Below are 21,467 nucleotides of genomic sequence, written 5' to 3' on the forward strand. Positions count from 1 at the left end.
ACAATTGTACAAAGGTCTCTTCTTAGAATATGCACTTAAAACAGGGCACTTAAACCTCAACATAACACAAAAAACACACAATGCAGGCATGGACAGAGCCTTTTACTAGCTCTAAGGGAACAAAACGAAGTAACAGAGGTGTCAAACTGGGAAAATGTGCAATTGAAGTCATCTTGCTCATACAGCTCAGGAAATTTTTATCAACTTACACAAAGAAGACCTAAGGAGAACAGACACCTCCATAAGAGGACCCCCAGTGTATTCACCTTTCCAAGAATTCTACTTGAGATGAGGGACTTGAGAGTTCTGTCTCCCCCTTGGGCATGGACTGTGCACAACTACCCCTGATCAAATCACAGTCCCTTTGATGTTCTCTCTCCAACAAAAACAGTATTTTCTTCTTTCTCAGGAATATTGGCTAAGTTCATTTTGGAATTACTTCAAATTTTCAAGTCACAATTCACGTGATACTGTGTCATGACCACCACTTAGTACAGTCAAAATAAGCTTTAACATGCTCACATGGCTCATAGTTTCTTGGAAGTGGTGCTTTTGAATCATTACTGTGAATTTGTATTTAAGCACTAGTACAAAATAAACATACAGACGGTTTGACAAAGGCATTTTGTTGTGATCCAAACCACTTACAGACCTTAAGCTGTGTCTTGCAGCGTTTTAGCATTTCTCGATGCCTAGTAGCCAGAGGGGAATCCTTCCATTGACTTTCATTGTTTTTCAGATCTTCAACAGTCCTGCAAACATGCAATAATTGGTTATCATGGTTATCATGACAGAGGGGATACTTACTGCCATCTGCAAGTCATTTAACCTACATAACTGCTAAATAAAGAGGAAAGACTGAAAGAAGTGGAGGAAAATGGCAATTATCTTCACAGAAGATACCATAATCACAAGAAAAATAAACTGCTTTTGTAAATGCAGATGTAACATCTGCACAGTGTGCATTCAAATATACACTAGCTCCAACATACATGCCCGTTAGACAAATGAATAGTCTGTAGTCTCCCTGCCAGCATAAGGGCCATTAAATCAAGATGGTTGATATTACTGCCCTTCCCTTACCTACTTTGTCACTCTGCCCTATATAAAAAAAAGAACTTAAATGCATGTTATACACATACACAATTAACATTGACAAATCCTGCTTACTCCTATGCCTTACCTCTTTTTAGAAGGGCAGCTGATTAGAACAAAACTCAATATACTGAACTATATAAATACAATCCCTTTTCTTCCCTCTTCTAAACACAATTACCTTTCCACATCAACCTCTGCCTACAGCAGAAAAATACTCAGTCTAATTTCTTTATTAAATACGTTGTCTGGTGTTGCAAGCAACTAGGCAACTTATGGAAAATGCTGAGCACTAAGCTCCTATTGAAGTCAGTGAAAGCCAAGAGCTCTTCAATGCACTCTAGCACTACATGGAGACTGCTGCGTAGGCAACTCGTTTTCAACAACTCTAAATAAGGAAAAGAAATACCTTCTTCTTCAAGCCAAATGTGTAGCTTATTTACAAATAATTCAGTCTGTTTATTTGAAAATATTTTTTTCTTTCAAGTATACTGACCCTTCCTGCTCTGTTTTCTGCAGCTTCCCAAGTTCTTGGCCTGCATGAGCTTTAAAAGCTAAAAATGAAATCACTATGAATGCAGTCCAAAAATCCTGTAATGAACTCATGGTATTACTGCCAAGGAACATTTACCAAAATGCAGTGAGTGCAATTATAAACAATGGAAAATACTGATGATACAAAAAATCATTCTAATTTTAACAGAGTATTCTTCGAGGTTTAGCAACTATAAAAGTCTATTTGGCTTTACGCCAAGACAAATGGAAAACAGCAGTATCTTCAAGTCAACATCATAACTTCTATTTATAATTTTTAAAGTGGTAAACCACATGCTGAAAGACATGTACATCCATAATACTAAGAGTTTACGGTTGAAGCCTTTTTACAGATAATACAATTAGTTATTCCACCTTGGAAACCAAGGGAACAAGGCAAGTATCTTCTGTGAAACACAAAACAGCGCCAGCACTGCTAATGGTGTGCTGTTTCTGAAACTGTAAGTCATCTGCACGACTTCTATTTATCAGACATGTAAACTTACATGCTAGCCTATGGCTATGCCAAAGAGCCCAAGACACTGACATCCACACACCATCAACCACACACCATATTAAGTTATGATAAATAGTGTTTAGTAATGTCATGGAATCTAACACGCTCTGAAGATCAATCCAATCCTCTTTTAAATGGAATGGTCTTCTCACCAATTTGAGCTGCCTTGTGTAAATAATATCTTCCCTCCCATTATTACTTACATTCCTGATGCAAGCCACAGTCCCTCAATATAAGCAAAATCCATAACTGCCAGAAGCATCAGATTAACAAATGGTTACAGATGACCTCTGACAATTTGAGTAAAGCTGTTGTTGAGTGTTCTTATTTCCATTAGGTTTGTAGAACGTGCCATCATGCCGAAAACAAGACATCAGTAGAACAGCAGGGGACATACTACATAATTAACAGCTTCTAACCTGTTGAGTTCCCTGATGGCCCGCAGCCTACGTATGTACCGACGGCAGCTTGGCAGGATGGAGAGATGATGGGCATGCAGGGTTAAGAAGAAACATTCTGTTGGAAATTTCGGCTCAGAAAATGGAGAGGGATCCCTGTCTAGAAAACAAACAAAAAAGCAGTGTCAGTGAAGAAGTTAACAAATGGGCTGTGCCTTATGTAGGGGTGAGACCTTGAACTCATCTTTCTTTACATCAAGTAAGAGCAGACAGCATCAAGAAAAAAATACATTTAGGAACAAGGGAACTATCTGCTAGAATCAAGCACTTCCATGTGCCTCCAACAGCAAAAATACAAGGCAGAATTCATCTTCAAAATATACTCAAAGCACTCACAAAGCTCAGCAATCCAGGCTGCAACATCCTCCATTGTTGCTTTCACTCTTGTCTCATCTGTTGGGAGGTCAATACGACACCTGGGATGAAATATGTACATGGGATCAACCGTTTCCAGCTTTATCTTCGTACTTAGTTGCTGCAGTACCCATAGGAAGTTGAGCATGAAACCATCTGTAGATACCAAACGATCATCTGTCTGTAGAGTAAAAGGAAACAATTCAAAACCTAAGTTTAGAAATACAAGAGACTTTTCTGATGCTTTAATAGTAGTCAACATAAAGCATATCGGCTCAAGAAAAGGGAGAAGTGAGTAAGAACATGGATATGTAAGGCCTTCCTGAGAACTGGAAGATCATTTACTAACATATATTGTCTTTTTCTTTCTCCATGGTTCATGTTCAAACAGGCATTCTCAGTAACGTTAAACAAACAAAAGTAGTAGAAAATTAGAAATGAGAAGGATTTGCAAACGTTTCTTTCAAGAATGGTTTGCTACAGGTAGTCAGCAACAGCTGTTTCAAATAGTTGCTGAGCTCCAATTTATAACTCCTATCCTAAATACAAAGTTTCTGTTCTTCATTGGAATTTCACAGAAATACAGTGATGGATCCAAATGTTTGATTTTGAAATCGGAGTTGAAGACAACAGTGATTCAAACTTCAGTTGTTCACGCACAAGAAATGAGTGCGATATATTAAACAATGACAAAATAACGCCCTGGTCCTTCATTGGAACCACACCAGCTCGTATCTGCATTACTCTTTTTACGGGACCACACAAGCAAAGCTCAGCAACTTATCAACTGGAGAAAAAGGGGTTTTAAACACAGCCAGCTGGAAGAAAACCCTCAGACTGATGTGTGTTTGTTTTGAGGGGTGAGGGAAGATCTATAAAGCAGAATCCTTGTTAATGAAGTGACACATCAGTCCCAAGAGAGGAAATAACACAAGTTGATCAAGTACATAGAACAGAATTATTTCAGAAATGGGAAATGTACTGAAAGGGATTGATGACACAGCTTTTTGCCTGCTGTAGTACAAGATCACAGTTCTTTAGTTTTCCATTCAAGAACCACCACTGCACCAGGCATCTAGTGCTAGATCTATAAGTCACAGGAACAGTTTTTCCTTTATTTACCTGCATTTGTGCCTTCTTCATGTTGGCATTGACAATGGCTGCCATGTAACTGAGAGCTGCTTCTCGAGTTTCACCATTCAGTAAAATACTATGTAAAATCTTGAACAGTTCTTGCTGGAATTTCAAATAAACAGCGTCAGGTTGCACAGACTTTTCAACATTGTATTCCCACTATCCATTGCTCCAGATTTTTATGTTCTACAAATTCCGCTCACTACAACTATTGCTGTGATCCTATTTGTTAGGATTATACGGACACATTAATTACAACATTAGTTACAGAAAGGATGCATATGGAAGACGAGCACAACACAGATCTAATATAGAAGGTAATTTTATTATTATTATTTTTTTTATTCATCCTAACTAATTGTTCTAATACTTTCTGAATTGGCTTACAGCCTTAGAAAAAGGGTTGTAGTGCTCATCAACTTTTCTTAATTCCCTTCAACCATATCCTAACAGATTTCTTGTTAACACCAACTAGATTTATTTTTTTATATTATATTCTTCATCTATGTAAACTCTCCCCTCCAAAACCACAATATTTTTGCAGTTGTTTACACACAAGGATACTTACCCTTGCTAATTCCAGGTAATGTTGCAAGGACTGGCTAACAACCCGGGTGTTTTCAAGCGTGATGGCAGGCCCTGAGAAGTACTTTTCAACTACTTTGTTCTGAAAGTGGAATGAACATTGGCAAACATATTAAACACATTAAAAATAAAACATACTACTGTCAACATCCTTCTATAACACTTACGTCATCTTCAGCAAAGACAGAGAGACTGAAGAAGGCTCCAAGATAGGAAAGTCTTTGCAGTTCTCTTCCCGCACCTGTGCTTAACGATTTAGGCAGCCACAAGGGTAAAGAGACAACCTAGAAAATCAGAAAAACAGCAAGTTGACCATAAAGTTGTCATGTCAACCATACTCCTTTATCTGCACTGTCACTACTCAGTGTTTCACCACACACCCTTGATTCTTCAGAATTCAGTCATAATGTTCAGAAAATGGGAATTCTCCTCAGCATTTCAGAAATCTAAGCAAGTTAACTTCGTTCTAGTTCTTCTAAATTCTCAGGGAAAAGGACTCCCTTTATGAGTTTAAAGTGAACTATTAGTTAGCATGAGATTTTACATTAGTCCCTCTTTATAGAGTTCTAAGGAAGGTTGTAAATGTAGATTGTATCAGCCAACAAATAAGTTACATGATTCATTTAACTTGAAAATCAGCCTGGATACACTTACCAAACTGCACATGGGGTGTGTTTTCCCAAACTTGATTTCACAAAGTTCACATAGTGCCTGTAAGGAAAATACAAGAAAAATTACTTGTGTGTGTAATTCTTAAGTAACCTTTCTGCAAATAACAAGATAAACATTGTAAACTGCTGAAAAAAGAGCCAAACCTTTTTCCCTTAATCAGTGGGAAAGAGGACCAAAAAAAAAAAAAAAAGCTAGAGCACACCCTGCTCCCATTTTAGTTCTTACATCTGTTCCAAAAAGTTTCCATCTGCCTCAAAAAAGCTAACATCTCACCAGATAATAAAATATTGCACTTATTTCAAAAATTAGCTGTGCAAATTATTTGCTTGTTCAGAAAATAACAATAGCTTTGCTGGGCGCCTGAACTGCCACATAAAAGTCATTAACAATAATAAATAGAGCAATTGTACTATACATACACCAAGGCCTTTGTCTTTTGAGTCAGAGTGGAAAAATGTCAGATGAACACAGTAGCCAGAAACAAAGAATCCTATCCCAGATCTCTAACTCACTTTCAACTGCAGCACAGAAAAAAGAAAGCAGTTATAACAGACAATTTTGAAAACAGAAAAATACTGTAGGCTTTCACGTATCCCGCTTCTCCTGTATTATAGGTTCTCATACTTCAATTACACTGCAGCTAGTAACTATATTCCTTCTTTTTCATGCTCGCTGTGCCCACTAAAGATGACCAAAATGGAGTATAATTTTCAAATAGCCCTTACTGTACCTGACAGCCAAATTTGCAACAGTTTGCAATTTAACATGTGGGGGAGTTGATTTGCAGCACACACCCCTGTCCAGCTAATTTCCGGAGTTACAAATTAAACTCGAGATATGAAGGACTGCCTTTATTGGCACGATGCACTGAAGATCTTAAGATCCGAAGGTGCTAGCTGACAATGCTCAATTTAGTCAAGAATTTAGCTCACTCTTTTGTGACCATGCATGCTGTTCAAAAGATTTTTTTGTTTTGTCAATAAAAGCAGCAGGAGGGAAGCAGATCGAGGGACTAAAATACACACTTTAAAAAAAACTTTTCAGACAAGGAACATTACAACATTTTCCTAAAATACACAGCCATCAACTCATAATTTTGGTGTTAATGCAATAGATTTTCATTTCCTACATACCCACGTGAGACCAACAAACATGGTTATGAATATCAGTCCTTATTTCCCAGACTTAAATTTGGAAGAACTCAGCATCCACAGTATTTTACAAGTACACATGATGAAGTCCATACATTTGTTTTATATAAAGCAATTCATACAAATATTTGAATAGCCCACTATACCAAGTCTGTACCTTACATTTGAGATATCACTGGCTTTACAACATCTCATATCACATTAAGCTTTCGGTATCAAGTTTAATATTAACCCATTAACCAAAGGAGGCCACAAAATGTTGAAGTACATTATCTTGTATACAATTTCCTTAAGTTTATTAATAATCATGATGAAAAAAAATCTTCTAGAAATGTACAGTCCTTACCATAAGGGGGTATTTAAAATTGTCACTATCAAGGGAGCACTCTTTGGAAGCTAGAGCCAGGCCTTGTAAGATGGGGATAAAGATCTGTAAAAACAGAAATAGATTACTTTCCTCAAGAATAGGAAGCAATCAAATGACACAGCATGAAACGCCTGCTCATTCTTCATCAACTACTGAAAGTTACACTACAGAAAAAGTAACATCTTCTCTCCAGATTTCCATCAGTTATGTCAGGGAACATTTCAATGCCTGAATGCACAAGAGTATCAATGCTTAAAACACAACAGCTTTCAGCCAATTGTTTTGCTCAAAGCTCTGAAATAAGATCCATAAATGGCATTTTTTGTTACATGCTGAGAAAGTTATCTGGTTTGAATCTTCTCTGTGATCTGATGTAGCATAAATGATATACTGACTTCATGCCTGGGCATAACAGCCTACCCATGCAAACTTCTTTCCAAGCACTTGTATACATCTTTCCTGTTCACTTTCTAACTTCTTTCTACTTTAGAAACCGAATGTCCCCAGAAACATCTAGATTTAAATACAAAGCTAGCAGATGTAAGCTGAATCTGAAAAACAGTCACATTAGCATGCCGACAGAATCAGCTGTTATTCCATTAACTTCTCTGCACGTGGAAACCACAAGGGGAAGCACACACTTCATACAAGATCACTGGAAACACTGCGTGCTTGTGTACAAGTGTTTGTTAAACACACACGAGCACAAGGACTGTGGAGGTCTCCAACAACTTGATAGCCAACCTGGTAACAATTTATTTGCCTATACGATTGGGGAAATCATAGCTTTAATTTTTACATGTCATGAATGTAAGTTGTTTTTGTGCTGGTAAACTTGAACTGAGGTAGGAGTAAAGGTAATAAGCAGTAATCACGGACTGTTATGAAAGAGGAAGTGACATCTCAGTGAATTACTCTGACACACAGGATAAGCTAATGTTTTTCAGTTATCTCCTCCATAAAATAATAGACTTCATGAACTAGAATTTGCAAGGTGTTCTTAGCATCTGAAATATAAGCCATTACAGTTACAAAGAACAGTAAAAATAGCAAGATAGTAATCTTCTGTAATTATATATAGAATTATAATTCTTTTTTCTATCATAGATACACTTTAAGACATTTTGCATAGAAATACAGACAGATGAAAACAAAATCAATCCTGTAATGTAGATCAGTAATACAGTTCTGAGTAGAATACTTCATTATTTCATAAACGTGCACTGCTTAAAAGACACATTTAATAATGAGAATCACCAAGTAAGTTAGTTTTCTTCACAAAATCTTAAGTTACAAATTCCTTTTGTTTAACAGCTGCTAGCTCTAGAAGTAATAGGTACAGAACTGTGACATGCAAAATAAAGTTTTGAAGAGACGTTCTCTTGAATATGAAAATTCTACAATTTTTATTGTTTTTTTGTTTTTTTTTTAACCTATGCTTTACCTGTTTGAACACCTCTTCATCCTGATAAGTTGTTCTCACCAATTCTTGGATGAAACCAAATGGGAGATTCCTACACAGCATATAGGGTACCAGCAAAGACTGCTGCTGCAATGACCTTTATTTATGTGAAAGAAATCCAAAACTATTGATTACTAGCAGAAAAAAAACGTCAGAGTCATCACATTTAAGGATGTGCCAGAAAGTAGATCATCCATATGTAGACACCTGCTCTTTTCATAAGTAACCAACCTTGCCTTCTCTAGTGTACTTGTGTAAAGATTATTCTCAAGCAGATGCTGCTGCCAACATCACACTTCAGTTTAATGAGTCTGGAAGAAAATAACGGCTTCTGTGTAGTAATTGGCTCTGCCTTCTACTCCTCTCTAATGAAAAGACCTTTTGTTAAGCTCAGCTACTGAAAGAACAACATTTTTTTGTTGTTTTACCAGCATTAAGAAAAAAATTAACATTAGTCTTTGCTGAATTAATACAGTCGTTACTTTTACCTGCTCCCTGGGTTTCTGCAAAAATATCTTTTTTGTCTTACTACATATACAAAACTTATTCCAGTGTCAACACTGATTCACATGAAGACAAAACTAATCTCACAGCACAATGGATAAAAGGTACAGCTTGAAAGATAATCAAGTATCTATTTCAGATCCCCCATTTAAACTGTTCAAATCAACCTGAATTGTTTTATATAAACACAATTTAAAAGCACTTAAATTGCTCTCAATCAACATTTTAATGGGAGTATTCAATGGCAGAAGAGTAAATTATTCTTCTGGCACATAAATATATCTTGTTCCAAAAACTTAGCTTTTTTTTTTAACCTAATCTTCGGAAAAAAAAAAAAAAATCCCCAAACAGCCTAGCTTTCATGATTAACATCAGCTGTATTTACCTTGGTTGTGTTAAGGATCCCTGTAGCACCAAAGCAGCATGTGAAATGCACTGTGATCGAATGTTGCTCAGTAACTGGCTAACTGTCGGCTGGCTACACATCTGATAAAAAAAATAGGGTCATTTTAATACAAACTAAAAGTATCCAGATACAGAACAAGCAGACAGTATGATAAACTTCTTCGTTCGTGTAGTATGAATGTAGTGCAAATTTTAATTTGCATATTACTTCAGCTAAAAACTTAGCTTATACCTAGAAAGCTGTGTTTTGTTTTGCTTTTTCCTCTAGAAGTACAGCTTAAAGGAAAATACACAAACCTGGTTGGGAGCTGGTCTCATGAAAGTATGCTTTACATAGATTAAATGCCAATAAAACACAAAAGATCCAATGAGGAAAGACAGCTTCAAGAAGAGTGATTATTTTAGAGATGAAAAACACATACAAGATTCATATATGATGATTTAACAAGTTAAAGGGACTTTAAATTCTCAAATTTTAATTCTCTAAATCAGTTTCTACAAAGCCATCAAGAACAAACTACCCATTTCTACTAACTTTCCCCACTAAAAAGTAAGAGCACTGTCTGCAACAGCAACAGCACTGACATGATTTCAGTCTGCTCAAATATACCTTTGGTGCTTTTCTCTCTTCTATTCCAACTCGGTCAAAACACTCAATGAGGTAGTTCAGCATCTCTGTCTCCTTACAACTTTCAATGGTGAAGTGGTCATTGCAGGAATCAGAAACGCTTGAGCTGCCAGAGCCTCCCATACTTTAAAAATACACACACAAAGAGAAAAGAAACAAAGCATAAGGTGCAGTTCTTCACTCTTGCACAATCTAATAATTAATGAGCTCTTGACTTCTTCTGTCAATTCTCTGAAGACTCCACTCCATCACACACATGACCTTCTCAACAATTAAAGACCATTTCTGTGCCCTATACAACGAACTTTCCATTTAACAGTTTGTCCAACACACAAAAAAATCCCTCAGCTGTACTGGAATACGAGCGAAGAATTTGTTCTTATTAAATAAGGTATCTTAGAGATGGGAACAAGGTGCAAAAAATTAATGGGAATCGATAAATCATCATTATATGGCAACACACACAGTTTCTGCAGAAGTCTTCGTGTATATCACTCATGAAATTACAAATTTCACCAACTCTGTTAACATTAGCCAGCCCATGGAAAACAGAAGTCTCCCACTACAAAGAAGAGACCCTAGATTATAGATGAGGACTACAAACAATCATGCTATATACTCTAAGGAAGGAGAAAAAAAAACAGGAGGGAACACATCCAAGCAATGTATCTTTTGACATTCCCACATTAAAGATTATTTAATTTCATCTCAGTTCATTTTAATTCCCTTATAGTAAAATAGGCCATTTCATTAAGTAGCACAGCTACCGGGGGAGAAAAAAGAAAACACTGATATTGTAAACATGAAAACTAAACCCACAAAGACAAAACTATGCTTGAGACAAGTGACAAATTAAATAGGAGAACAGACCCCTCAACTCACAGTCCCAGATTTGTTATCTCAACAGAATTATTCTCTATGTAACAGCTTAACTAAGCTAATTAAAAATGAAACCCTTATTTTACAGAAGGGAATTAAAAGTATATTCACCTTATGTGGATAAAATACAAAGAAAATAAATAGCAATCATGTGCATGGTCTATTTCTATTCCTCACTGAAGAAAATCAGTGCACAATCAGTGTGTATTTAAAAGGAAGATCAATTTAAAAGCCCCAAACCTTAAATTTAGAAATAAGAGCATTTTTCCTTAGATGCAGCTTTACAAAAATATGGATACAACTACAAATTGCATCAAAACTGGGATTTCCTACAAAACAAATTGTTTTCTTCTTTACAAAACTAATAGGTACGGTTTGCAGTCCAACCAATGAATTGCATAAAGGTTATTACTTGTGAAGTATCTGGTAGCTGAGCATCTGAAGAAATGTAACTTCTAGGAGCAGAAGTCTCTTTTGCAGAGAGAAATTGTTTTCAGCTATTCAGCTGAAACTAATACACATAAAATGTAGCTCTAATAAAATAGTACTGGGTCACAATGAAACCATGCATCAGTTCTCTATTGTCTCTTATATGATTCTATGGTTCTAAGGAACAACGTCATGGTTCTATGATTCTAAGAGAAACAGAACCTCTGACTTCTCACACTCAGCTTAAAAATTACCCCTTTAAGAAAATCTATTTATTTACAAAATTACTATTTCTGTAGTTAGTCATTCTGGTAATGATTTCACTGCAGCAGTAACTGAAATTATTCCAACGCAGAGCTCATACATCCCCTACAAACGTATTGAATGCCTTGGTATTTTCAGAATGCAGTTGCTGCGTAATTGTATAGTCACTGTGTTCATAATTTAACTAACATCTACTGCTGTAGAATGCCAGGACATAATATAGAAACCAAGATTCCAGAAGCATAGCAACCTCAGGAATCCTTACCAAAGGCCATGCAACTCAATCCAATATTTACATTAAATTGCTAACAGCAAAAGCATTAAACAAAACAATGGTGAAAAACAATCCTAAATTCCATGTACATGCACACACACAAAGGTCTAAACCTCTGCTATTGAGTTCCCTCTGCTGAATTTAGACTGGTATGGAAAAGAGGAGAGGCAACTGGAAGGTCTTCTAATTAACTGACTTATCAGTAGTGTCCCAACATACCACAAGAACAGTCATGGATAGAAATGCTAGTGGGGGGTGGAGAAAAGATTTATCTCATACCTAGTTTTAGGGCATTCCCTAATAGCCCAAGATATTTCCTAAAGCCTGCACCTAGCCAATTTTAAAAGGCTTGAGCAGTTAGCTTTCCCTGACTTGCTATAACTGAAATACTTGAACAGGGATTGCAAGTCCTAAAAAATTCTTTTCATCACATTTGTTCAACAGAAACATTTGTAACCTGTCACTGGCTCTGTGTATTAGAATAAGACAATGTGGCCAGCCATAAGGCACCTCCAAAGTACTATCAATCATAATCAGGAACCTGAATGATCATAGAAAATAGTCAAAATACTAGCAAGACTATAGAGGTATCACTTCGCAGAGTCTTCCTAAAATATATGGGTTTTTATATAACATTTATTCCCTTTCTCCAATTTGGATTGATACAAGACAAATGGGCATTGCTTTGGGAATTTTGGTGCATATGATGAAGCTGATGAATGTCAAATTTTAATGGGAGAAGAAAGAATCACTTGCACCAACAGCCAGAGAAAGAACACAAATCACTTGGATATGACAAACAACCTTGTAGGAGGGCTGCTCATTTTTTCACATCAAAAATTCACCCCTCATACGAAAACACTTCTGTACGTGCCAAGACATTGCAATATTACTCTGCAATGGGATGTAAAACTAGAGATCCTACCCCACATTACATTTCCAAAAGCTTTTTTTTTTTCCTTGGCACATGAAGTGTTCTGTAGGTTGTGTTATTTTTGCACAACTACCTGGCTAGCCTCCAGACAGAACTAATAACAATCCTCATTTTGCAGAGTAAAAGGTTTTTGCTATATGACTCCTAAGCTTGTTTCAAAAATATTCTGCTCTTTTCTTCCCTCCATTCGTGGCTGTTCCAGCTACATCAGCTTCTACTACCCAGCATCTCAAAAACAATCACAGTCCCCAGGGGGTCCAACTTTCAGGTTTATTTTCTTTATAGGCTAGAGAAGAGATTCTCAGGTGCCAAACAGCAACGAATCTGAGACAAAATGATCGTGATTGCATCAACTGGCTATTTGCCACCATATCTTAATATTTGTCCTCATTTTCCAACTTTTTAGTAGGAAAACATCAACAAGATGTACCACTGGTTTTAAAATTACAGCCATGAGTGAATAATATTCCTTCTCATAGTCAACGAGGAGTTCAACTCAAGCATCATTTCAGAAACCATGCTCATTAAACTTAAAAGGCAGCATGATTAACATTTCCTTTATCTTAGTCATCTCTTCAAAAAAAATAGCTGACTAACTAGCATTCATTATCCATGTTTATACCATCTTAAAAACCATCCCAGTCAGCTGCTCGGCTCTACTCATTTCCCAAGTTACTCTGAGAAACACTTGACGCTGCACATACTGTTAGTGCCTAGGCAACCAGACATGCAGGTTACATTCTCTGTCTCCAATACCTGGACCCAAACTGGACACAAGAAAAATCATCATCTTCATTTTCTTCATCACTACTGTCCTCAGACACATCAGAAACGGCAAGGAAGAGGAGGGAGAAAGGGTTCTCGTATATACTACCACAACAGAAATGAAAAAGGCCATCAGATATTTTTTTAAGCCAAAAATAGTACACAACTTTTCTTTGCAAGTCTGCCAAAAAACATCTTCCTAAACATGCAGGCAATGGATAACCCCACATTAGTAAAAACCAAGACTATACTAACATGCTCCATGGCACTATTGCAAGTTATTCATGTATCCAAACACCACACAGTCACAAACCAAAAACTTAAATTTTGAAGGCCTTGTAAAGAATATGGCTGAAGTGGGAATATTTAGATATCACTGAACAGTATTACAATTGTAAGCTACTGAGCTATGAAGCAGTGGTTCCAAGACCTTGCCTTTCCATTTTTCCCCCCTGCAGCGAATGGGGATTCTAGGAGCAGCCAGAGAGAAAATGCAGTACTTGGCCCAGCCTACAGAAACAGGCTAATCTGTAATTTAAATGTAGGCACTAGAGAATCAAATCTAACACAGCCCAGCAAGTAACAGCTTTCATCAAATCGACTGAAGCCCTACTGAGAAAACTGCTTTCAAAGCAGGAGGTCTGCTTGGTTTACTATCCAGCAGTAACAACTGAACGGAAAGTTAAGTTTAGCTGGGATGGATGTAAAAAGCGGAGAAAATCAAAACAATATTGCTACCTTTAAAGTAATAACATCCACCTCAAATGCTCACAGAAGCAGCTTTAACATCTTGGCAAAGACAGCTTGTTAGCAAGTCAATGTGTTAGTGCAAACCGAAATGCAGAAATCATCTCTGGGTGAGTAGGGTGAGCTCGGCACAAACATAAGTTCTTCCAAATTGCAAGATCATGCCACACCCTGCACTGCACACATGAAACGCACTCTTGTGTTCTTGTGAAATACCTAGAAGGAATCCTGTTCAGTAAAGACGAACGCCTGCGCGAGGTACTGGGTGAAGCAGTAAACAAAGGCGGACCCATTGTTGTGGGTCGCTGTCTGGATGCGGTGACTGGCATGGCTGGAGGGCTCGCAGCCATGACCGAAGGACTTGGTGAACTAGGTGGGATGGAAATATTCAAGGAACGCGGGACAGAAGCTGAAAAGCCTCCAGAATGGGTAACAGTGTACGGCCGGTACCTCGGAGAGGAAGGCTGCATCCAAGAAGGGCTTGTTGCTGTCAGGTGAGAGCTGACAGTAATGGAAGGCACAGAGGTGGTGGCAACTGAACTGGCTGGTGGGGTAAGAGATGAACCAGTCATTGGTACATAGCTTGTGAAATTGGTAGTAGGAGCTGGACTAGTCCCATAGAGACTAAACCAGTTACAGGGGAAGAAGAAAAAACAAAAAAGCAATGTTTTAGGATATGAAGAAAAAGGGTGAAAAAGATCAAATGAGCAGCAGATGCCCTTCCCCTTCTGTTGAGTCTTCAGCTATAGCTCTGCAGCTCACACACATTAGTCCTTTTTATTAATGTTGAATAAAACTACGTCACTATCTACACATTAAGATCCACAGCCTTTGCTGATGTATGTTAGGAATACTTCATGGATGGAATGACCTACATGGCTTTAATCTGTCAAATATGCTTCTAGCCACAGCAATGCAACAAAAAAGGGTGAGACTGCAGGGAAACAATCACATGAAAAAGAATGAAGAACTTTTAATATCTATTCTATTTATGGTTCTTGGGACACTTCTATGCCTCTCTAAGTCTACCAATCAATATTAAAGTGAAATCAATATCCAGTTATAATCAGAAGTCACCTGGATAATGAACTGGAACCAAAGGAGCCCACGTTACAGAACATAGGGCTGGTTCCTGGGTTGGAGCCCGTGTTTAAAATTAGGCTTCTGTCAGGAGACCGGGCAGTTGCAGCAATTGGCTGTGATGTAGCTGTCAGACTGGCAAATGGGTTTTCATCCCTTGACTGGGTGGACATCATCAGTACTTCCATCAAAATTTGTCCGATCAAGTCTTTAAAATCTGAAAACACTGTAAAGAATAAAAGCAGAGATTTAGTACCCTTATCTATTGTCTTCAACAACACATTAGTCAGAGATTTCAACCAAAAAGGACAGTGATTTACATGTGTGAAAACAGTGCTGCTCTTGGCAAAAAGCAAATTATTAAATTTACATTTATAAATATGGTAACTACAGTTGTCTATATTAACTAGGTTCCGAAATTACAACCACACAAGAATTCAACTGTCATAGGAAGTACCAAAGATCATACATGACCAAACGGTGCTACTACTCATTAACAGAGTTGCCTTGTCCATCCCTCTCACATACTCCCACCCTGGCACTGCATGAGAAAGGGTATGTCATAAAACAAAGAAAAACAACACAAAATGACACAATCTACACATGCCTACATATAAAAACAAGTTTCATTCTGGTCATATATTACAGCTGACAAAATATAAATCATATAAAATAATCAGAAATTGTTAGCTTATCAAATAAACTGCTAGATTTCTATAAATGTCAGCTATGATTCAAGATAACCTATTAAGTCAGTAAAAGTTTTCTGAAAAAAATCCAACAGCATGACAGTATCAGCACAGTAGTCTCACAACAGAAGAAATAACTAGCAAGATCATAGCAATTGACTACAACAAGAACTACGACCAAGCTGTCCCATGTTTCTTCTTGGGAATTCCATTTCCTGGTACATCTGCTGACTGCAGATGCACCTTCCTCCTACTCTTGAAATCAAACAAAGACTGCAAGTAGGTGGCTCACAGCAAAAATACAAAAAGCTAAAGATAAGGGGAGGAAACGTGCCACTCAACTGAAACCACCTCTAACAATAATAACAGCTTGGATTCCTACCTTCTTTTGGGTTCTGCTTAAACTGAGCAGAGAGGGAATTCAGGAATATAACATCTCTGTCTCGGTCCTTCCAAGAGACTCTGAAGATCTTACAGACCAGCTGTAAAGCTTGCTCCTCAGATACTTCAGACCCAGACAGAGGTTCCTTGGTTAGAGGGGGAGAAAAGAAGTTAACTTATTTACATTAATTACAACTGTACTGGTCAAGTCACAATTTTATCAGATGCAGGTCTTCTTTAAATAGCTTCGGACTAACTCTCAATGGAAGATTTGGCATATTTATCAAGGAATGCAGATATCTGTCAGTTTAGAGAAAAAAGGAAACATGATGCAGAAAAGATGTAGCAGAAATACACTATACCAGCAGTAAGCAAATTCCCCAAACACATTAAAAAATGGTATAATAAGAATGCTGATAACTGGAACATTTTTCGCTCTTAAGTGAGGACCACGCTGTCTATTCACTTACACATTTGGAGACACCAAAAAGTTAAGAGGAATTGAGCCAAGTGTGCAAAGCTTCACTTGACTCTCCGCTGACCCCCCCCCCCTTTCAAGACTGTCCTTGATTCCAAGCTATTTATTTCACAGTAGCACAATGCAAGCTGTCCAGCTGCCCTGTTTGCAGCTAGGAATTGACTGGAAAGGATTCTGCAGCAGGGTTATTGCTAGATGGCTTTAAGCCAGGCTTTTACCAACTGAGCTTATTACTGACAGTGCAGGAATAAACAAAGGCATCTAATGAGCGCTGCAAGAATTGTAGAAAATTCTCTCCACCACGCTGATGTCCCATTTCTTTGTGGTTTTATTTCACAAGGGCCTTAAAACCCAATGACAAAGAGGACTATCTCAGAAGCGAATTAAATCTTTGTACATGCTTTCTTCCTTTTTCTACTTTAAATGGTTTTACCTCCTGTGTAATCCTTGATAGTTAAATATTCTTATTTACTTTCATATAATATCGTTAAGAACAAAATCTTATTACATAGCATTATTTCAGCTTATATTTGAAGTGGCACTTAGTCGACTTTTAAAAGCTACAAAAATAATCTGCAACATTCTTCAGAAGTATCTTAGAAAGTGTTCCTTCTTAATACTGCATATTAAAAAATAGATCTGGACAATAATAGGTCACTGTTGCAGGATACATAAAGTATTTTTCCTCAGAGTTTTCAGAAATCATTCATAAACCTATTTTTGAGAAAATCCAGACATCTTAGAGGTTTGGAGGTTGTTTTTTTTCTTCAGGCAAATTTCAATGAGAAACAGTGAAGAAGTTTTTCACTGGTGATATCTGAAAGTTAGTTCCATCTTCTCAAAAGGAAGTGTTGAAAACAGGGAGATAGCTGAACTCACTGTAAACTAACGTTCTGCATCAGTCCTCCATCCTAAACCCCTGGCTCCTGTTTCAATTCCACTATTTGGGATGCTTACCTACACAGACTTCTAGTAAGAAAGTTTAATTTTTAAGAAAGAAGAAAACACCTGGGAAACATCAGGAATATTACAGATGGCAAACCTATCTGTAAAAGTAGCCACGTAAGGTTATGCCAGCGAGGGAAAACTTAGCAGTAGAAGAGAAGGCAGAATTTATCAAGTCTGAGGTGAAGTCTTCATAAAACAAATAAGGTTTTACATAAGGGAAGCATATGCTACATTGAAAAAAAAAAAAACAAACAACACTTAACTGCAAATTGCATGATTTGAACAACCATGCCATGAAATCCTGAAGCTTGATGTTGCAATAATCTACATATGTAGTCTAGAAGAGAACAGCCAACATAATGGGCTAACCTTATCTGTCAGACTCCTCTTCTCTCTGCGATCATTCTCATCAACCTCCATGTTTTCGATTCCTGAATCCACATCTACCTGGGACATGCTGTAAGTGGAAATAAGAGGAAAAAGTCCATTAACTTGCAGAAAGCTGCAGACAGTCCTCTGTATGATGCTGACCAAAGGAACATCACCTTAAGCAGCCAAGAAAGAGCCAATGTAACAGCAGTGGACATATGCACAAAGAGCAATTAAAAGTCACTAGTTGATAAATGCTTCTCCTGTTACATTTATTTTGAATTCAAGAAACACAATAGTAAATTTCTTCAGCAGGCAATACAAACCACATTGCTATCACATTCCATAATCTTTTCTTTTTTAAATAGAATAGTTGAATCATCCCCAACAGACATGCTCATCATTTGATGTCTGAGATGATGCTTTGTCTTTTATCATTTCAGGTAAGGAATTACCATCTAAGACAGACTAGAAAAAACATCACAATGGTCTAAACAGTGTGTCATACTTAAGCATTTGAACCTATTGTATTAACATGGCTGGAAGTGAGAAACAGCAGAATATTTTCCTGTGTAAATGGTTTTGATGATTAGCACAGTGCAACATTTTCTGGCTTATACAAACTGCTTTCTTTCTTATTATTTTTACCTTTTCTCACAGGAGACACTATCAATATCCATGCTCTGAGACCGAGAGAGAGATTGAGATTGTGTTTCAAGGCTGTTAGATGGAGAACTGCTGAGTGAACTCACTCCTTCGCTGCTCTGGCTTCGGTGGGCTACTCCTAAAGAAAAGACACCAGCAAGATTACTACTGCAGAGATAAGAAGGCACTACACAATCCCTTTGATGGAAAGGGAGAGGGAATTCTGTTCTTCAGTACAACTGTTAGGCATTCTTAGTAATGTATTAGGAAATAAACGTTAATAATAATCACATTTGACTAAAGATAATGACATTTTCTATTTCCCTTTGCAGCAGCAATATAGTAATGCTTACCTGCATTATAACACAGAACAAAATTCAATTTGCATCCATGAATGCTCAGAGACTCACTCCCATAATAAAAAGTGCTGGAAAACTGTCTGGACTTAAAATCTGATATGGTCTAGCTAAGTGAATGATGTCAGGCTTGACGAATACTTAAACTTGACTCCAGCACAGTTAATGAATTAGCATGGACTTAAAACAGTGTTCAAAAAAAAAAACAAACAAAAAACTATAGCCTTTCACTCATGTGCATCCTTCTGTTTCCAGCCTCATCAGGTGAGAAGTGAACATCAAATCTATATCCTAAAACACAACATACATGGAACACGTAAAGGTGACCACTGAAGAGCAAGTCTGCTTTCAGTGGGATTTTGAAACAGGGGTTAATTTAAAAAAAAAAGTCCATACAGATGTTAAAAATTAAGTTAAAAAAAACAACAGCTAGTTTAAAGGGACATCACTGAAACAGTTTGCTGAAGAACAACTAGATATTCAGCATGGGAAGTAGGATAAGTTGCTTCATTGTACCACTCTGAAACTCCTGTTCCACTTCCCTGTGCTTAAGAACATTTTATATTTAACTCCTCCTTATTTAAGTTGGAAATTAGTCAGTATCCAGAAAACACTGCGATCTTCACGTAAAAAGTGGAAAAGAGGGTGAGGTCAATTAATTTGCACTGGTATTCAGAAAAGAACTGAACAAGCAGATTACCTAAACAGCCACCTTCTGTAGCTGAAGACACCTAAGAGCACCTTGCTAGAATGCGTAAGTAACTTGCATCCACCACAAAGTCCTTTGACTTATAATTTTACTCCAGTTTGTTTAAAGTTTCTTTGTTTTGCTTAGTATCTTTCAGGCTCTAACTGGATATTATCACTCCTTCAAGAAAGTTAGGTTTTGCTTAAGCACCTATTTACCAATGTTAAATGTCTATGAAATATTTCACCCAGGAAGCAGGAAAACATCAAGCTGTCCATTTAGAACTGGTGTTTCTATTTCCTCCAGTCCCAGGATTGCAGGGATGGCTCTTACAGCTCTGACACCACAAGCCCTTGCAGGAGGCACAGACCCAAACCCCCCAGCACCGTCTCTTCCCGAAACCCAAGGATACAGAAACACCAAATGCATCCTCTGAACTAAGTTGCTCAGCTCAATCGGGTTATATCTATATAAAGGCAACTTTCAATAGCAGAACTTCAGTGATGCAGTTTCCCCGCAGGTAGCACCTAGCGGAAACAATATCCATGGCAGGGGAAGGCTGGCTTCAGGAGGGTATTCCAGCATGTCTCTGATTTAAGATATCCCAGTGACAGCCCTGCTCTCTTTCAGCACATCAGTTATAAAGAGGCAGTCTTCCTCGAGTCATACCAAGGCACAATCCTTTCACCTCCTCCTCCTTCCCAGCTCAGTGGATAAGGGTACTAGAGCAAACATGGGTTATCGTGGTGAAGAGCACGCTGTCCTACATTCTTTTAGGGTCTGTCTGCCAGGTAAATGTACTTTACCCACTGCACTGCAGCAGTCAGTACCCGGCCTCTTTAAGCACAACAGCATGCAAGGACTTGTAAAAGTTACAAAGACCACACACCCAGTACGCGTGGCTGTCCATGAGGCACTATTTTTAGGCTCTCCAAAATATTTTTGAAGTGCACACAAAATAAATGATCACACTTTCCATGAAACCAATGCACGAATCTGATCTCATCGTGACATGCAACTCCTTACAAAAACAGATGCTTCCAAGGACATTATTCTGATGGGGCTGCTTTCTGTACATCCAAATGGTTTTAAATCCTCTGCAGTCATTTCAGTCTACTGCTGCAAAGGAACTCCTGCAAACCACACAGCGTTAGCCAAGTCCTCGTTTATGCTGAACAAATACAGCAGATAATCAGTTGTCAAGATTTTTTCTTGATTTATTCCCAAATTTCACCATATCCCTTATCCTGATGAAAAAAATCACGCCTTATTGAATTGCCGCTATGACTGGCACTCCAGGAAGCAAACACTAGACTGGCTAGATACCTTCTGTTGCTGGTGATCAAACAGTCCAGTCTGTGTATTTAGCAACTGTCCAGTGCAGATGGATGAACTCGTTAAACAAAAGTCTCTAAGGTCTTAACTGTAAGACCACTTTAAACCACAACAAACCTGTTCGCCAATGTATGAACATTTCTACCCTCAGGTAAGCGTTTCCACACGTCCTGTTCTGTTGGCATTTGTGTTTATACAGTTGTGCAGTAAGATGGATCAGGACCTCATCTGTTTGAAAACTAGCCATTAATTTTTTTTGTGGGTTAGTTTCCACCTGGATCAAGTCCACAATCCACCTCACCACAGAGTTGCTACTGACAGCAGAGCGAGAGGCAGAGAG

General features: G+C 37.7%; 1 protein-coding gene across 2 annotated transcripts in view; it reads right to left on the reverse strand.

Moving 5' to 3' along the window:
• UBE4B (ubiquitination factor E4B) overlaps positions 1 to 21,467 on the reverse strand; it is a 39,134-nt gene that overhangs the window by 9,972 nt on the left and 7,695 nt on the right. Inside the window, exons 3-19 of one of the 2 annotated variants that reach the window (XM_068658913.1) lie at positions 18,752 to 18,887; positions 18,104 to 18,191; positions 16,310 to 16,454; positions 15,236 to 15,464; positions 14,375 to 14,782; positions 13,403 to 13,516; positions 9,849 to 9,990; positions 9,219 to 9,319; positions 8,312 to 8,426; positions 6,847 to 6,930; positions 5,332 to 5,388; positions 4,845 to 4,961; positions 4,661 to 4,759; positions 4,081 to 4,194; positions 2,941 to 3,139; positions 2,566 to 2,704; positions 653 to 752 (exon numbers count right to left, since the gene is read on the reverse strand). In XM_068658913.1, coding sequence (XP_068515014.1) covers positions 653 to 752; positions 2,566 to 2,704; positions 2,941 to 3,139; positions 4,081 to 4,194; positions 4,661 to 4,759; positions 4,845 to 4,961; positions 5,332 to 5,388; positions 6,847 to 6,930; positions 8,312 to 8,426; positions 9,219 to 9,319; positions 9,849 to 9,990; positions 13,403 to 13,516; positions 14,375 to 14,782; positions 15,236 to 15,464; positions 16,310 to 16,454; positions 18,104 to 18,191; positions 18,752 to 18,887 — 2,387 coding nt within the window. The remainder of the gene's footprint in view (positions 1 to 652; positions 753 to 2,565; positions 2,705 to 2,940; positions 3,140 to 4,080; positions 4,195 to 4,660; positions 4,760 to 4,844; positions 4,962 to 5,331; positions 5,389 to 6,846; positions 6,931 to 8,311; positions 8,427 to 9,218; positions 9,320 to 9,848; positions 9,991 to 13,402; positions 13,517 to 14,374; positions 14,783 to 15,235; positions 15,465 to 16,309; positions 16,455 to 18,103; positions 18,192 to 18,751; positions 18,888 to 21,467) is intronic. The other variant, XM_068658914.1, reaches the window with a different exon arrangement.

The sequence above is a fragment of the Anas acuta genome, chromosome 22, assembly GCF_963932015.1.
Source record: "Anas acuta chromosome 22, bAnaAcu1.1, whole genome shotgun sequence".
Taxonomy (NCBI): Eukaryota; Metazoa; Chordata; class Aves; order Anseriformes; family Anatidae; genus Anas; species Anas acuta.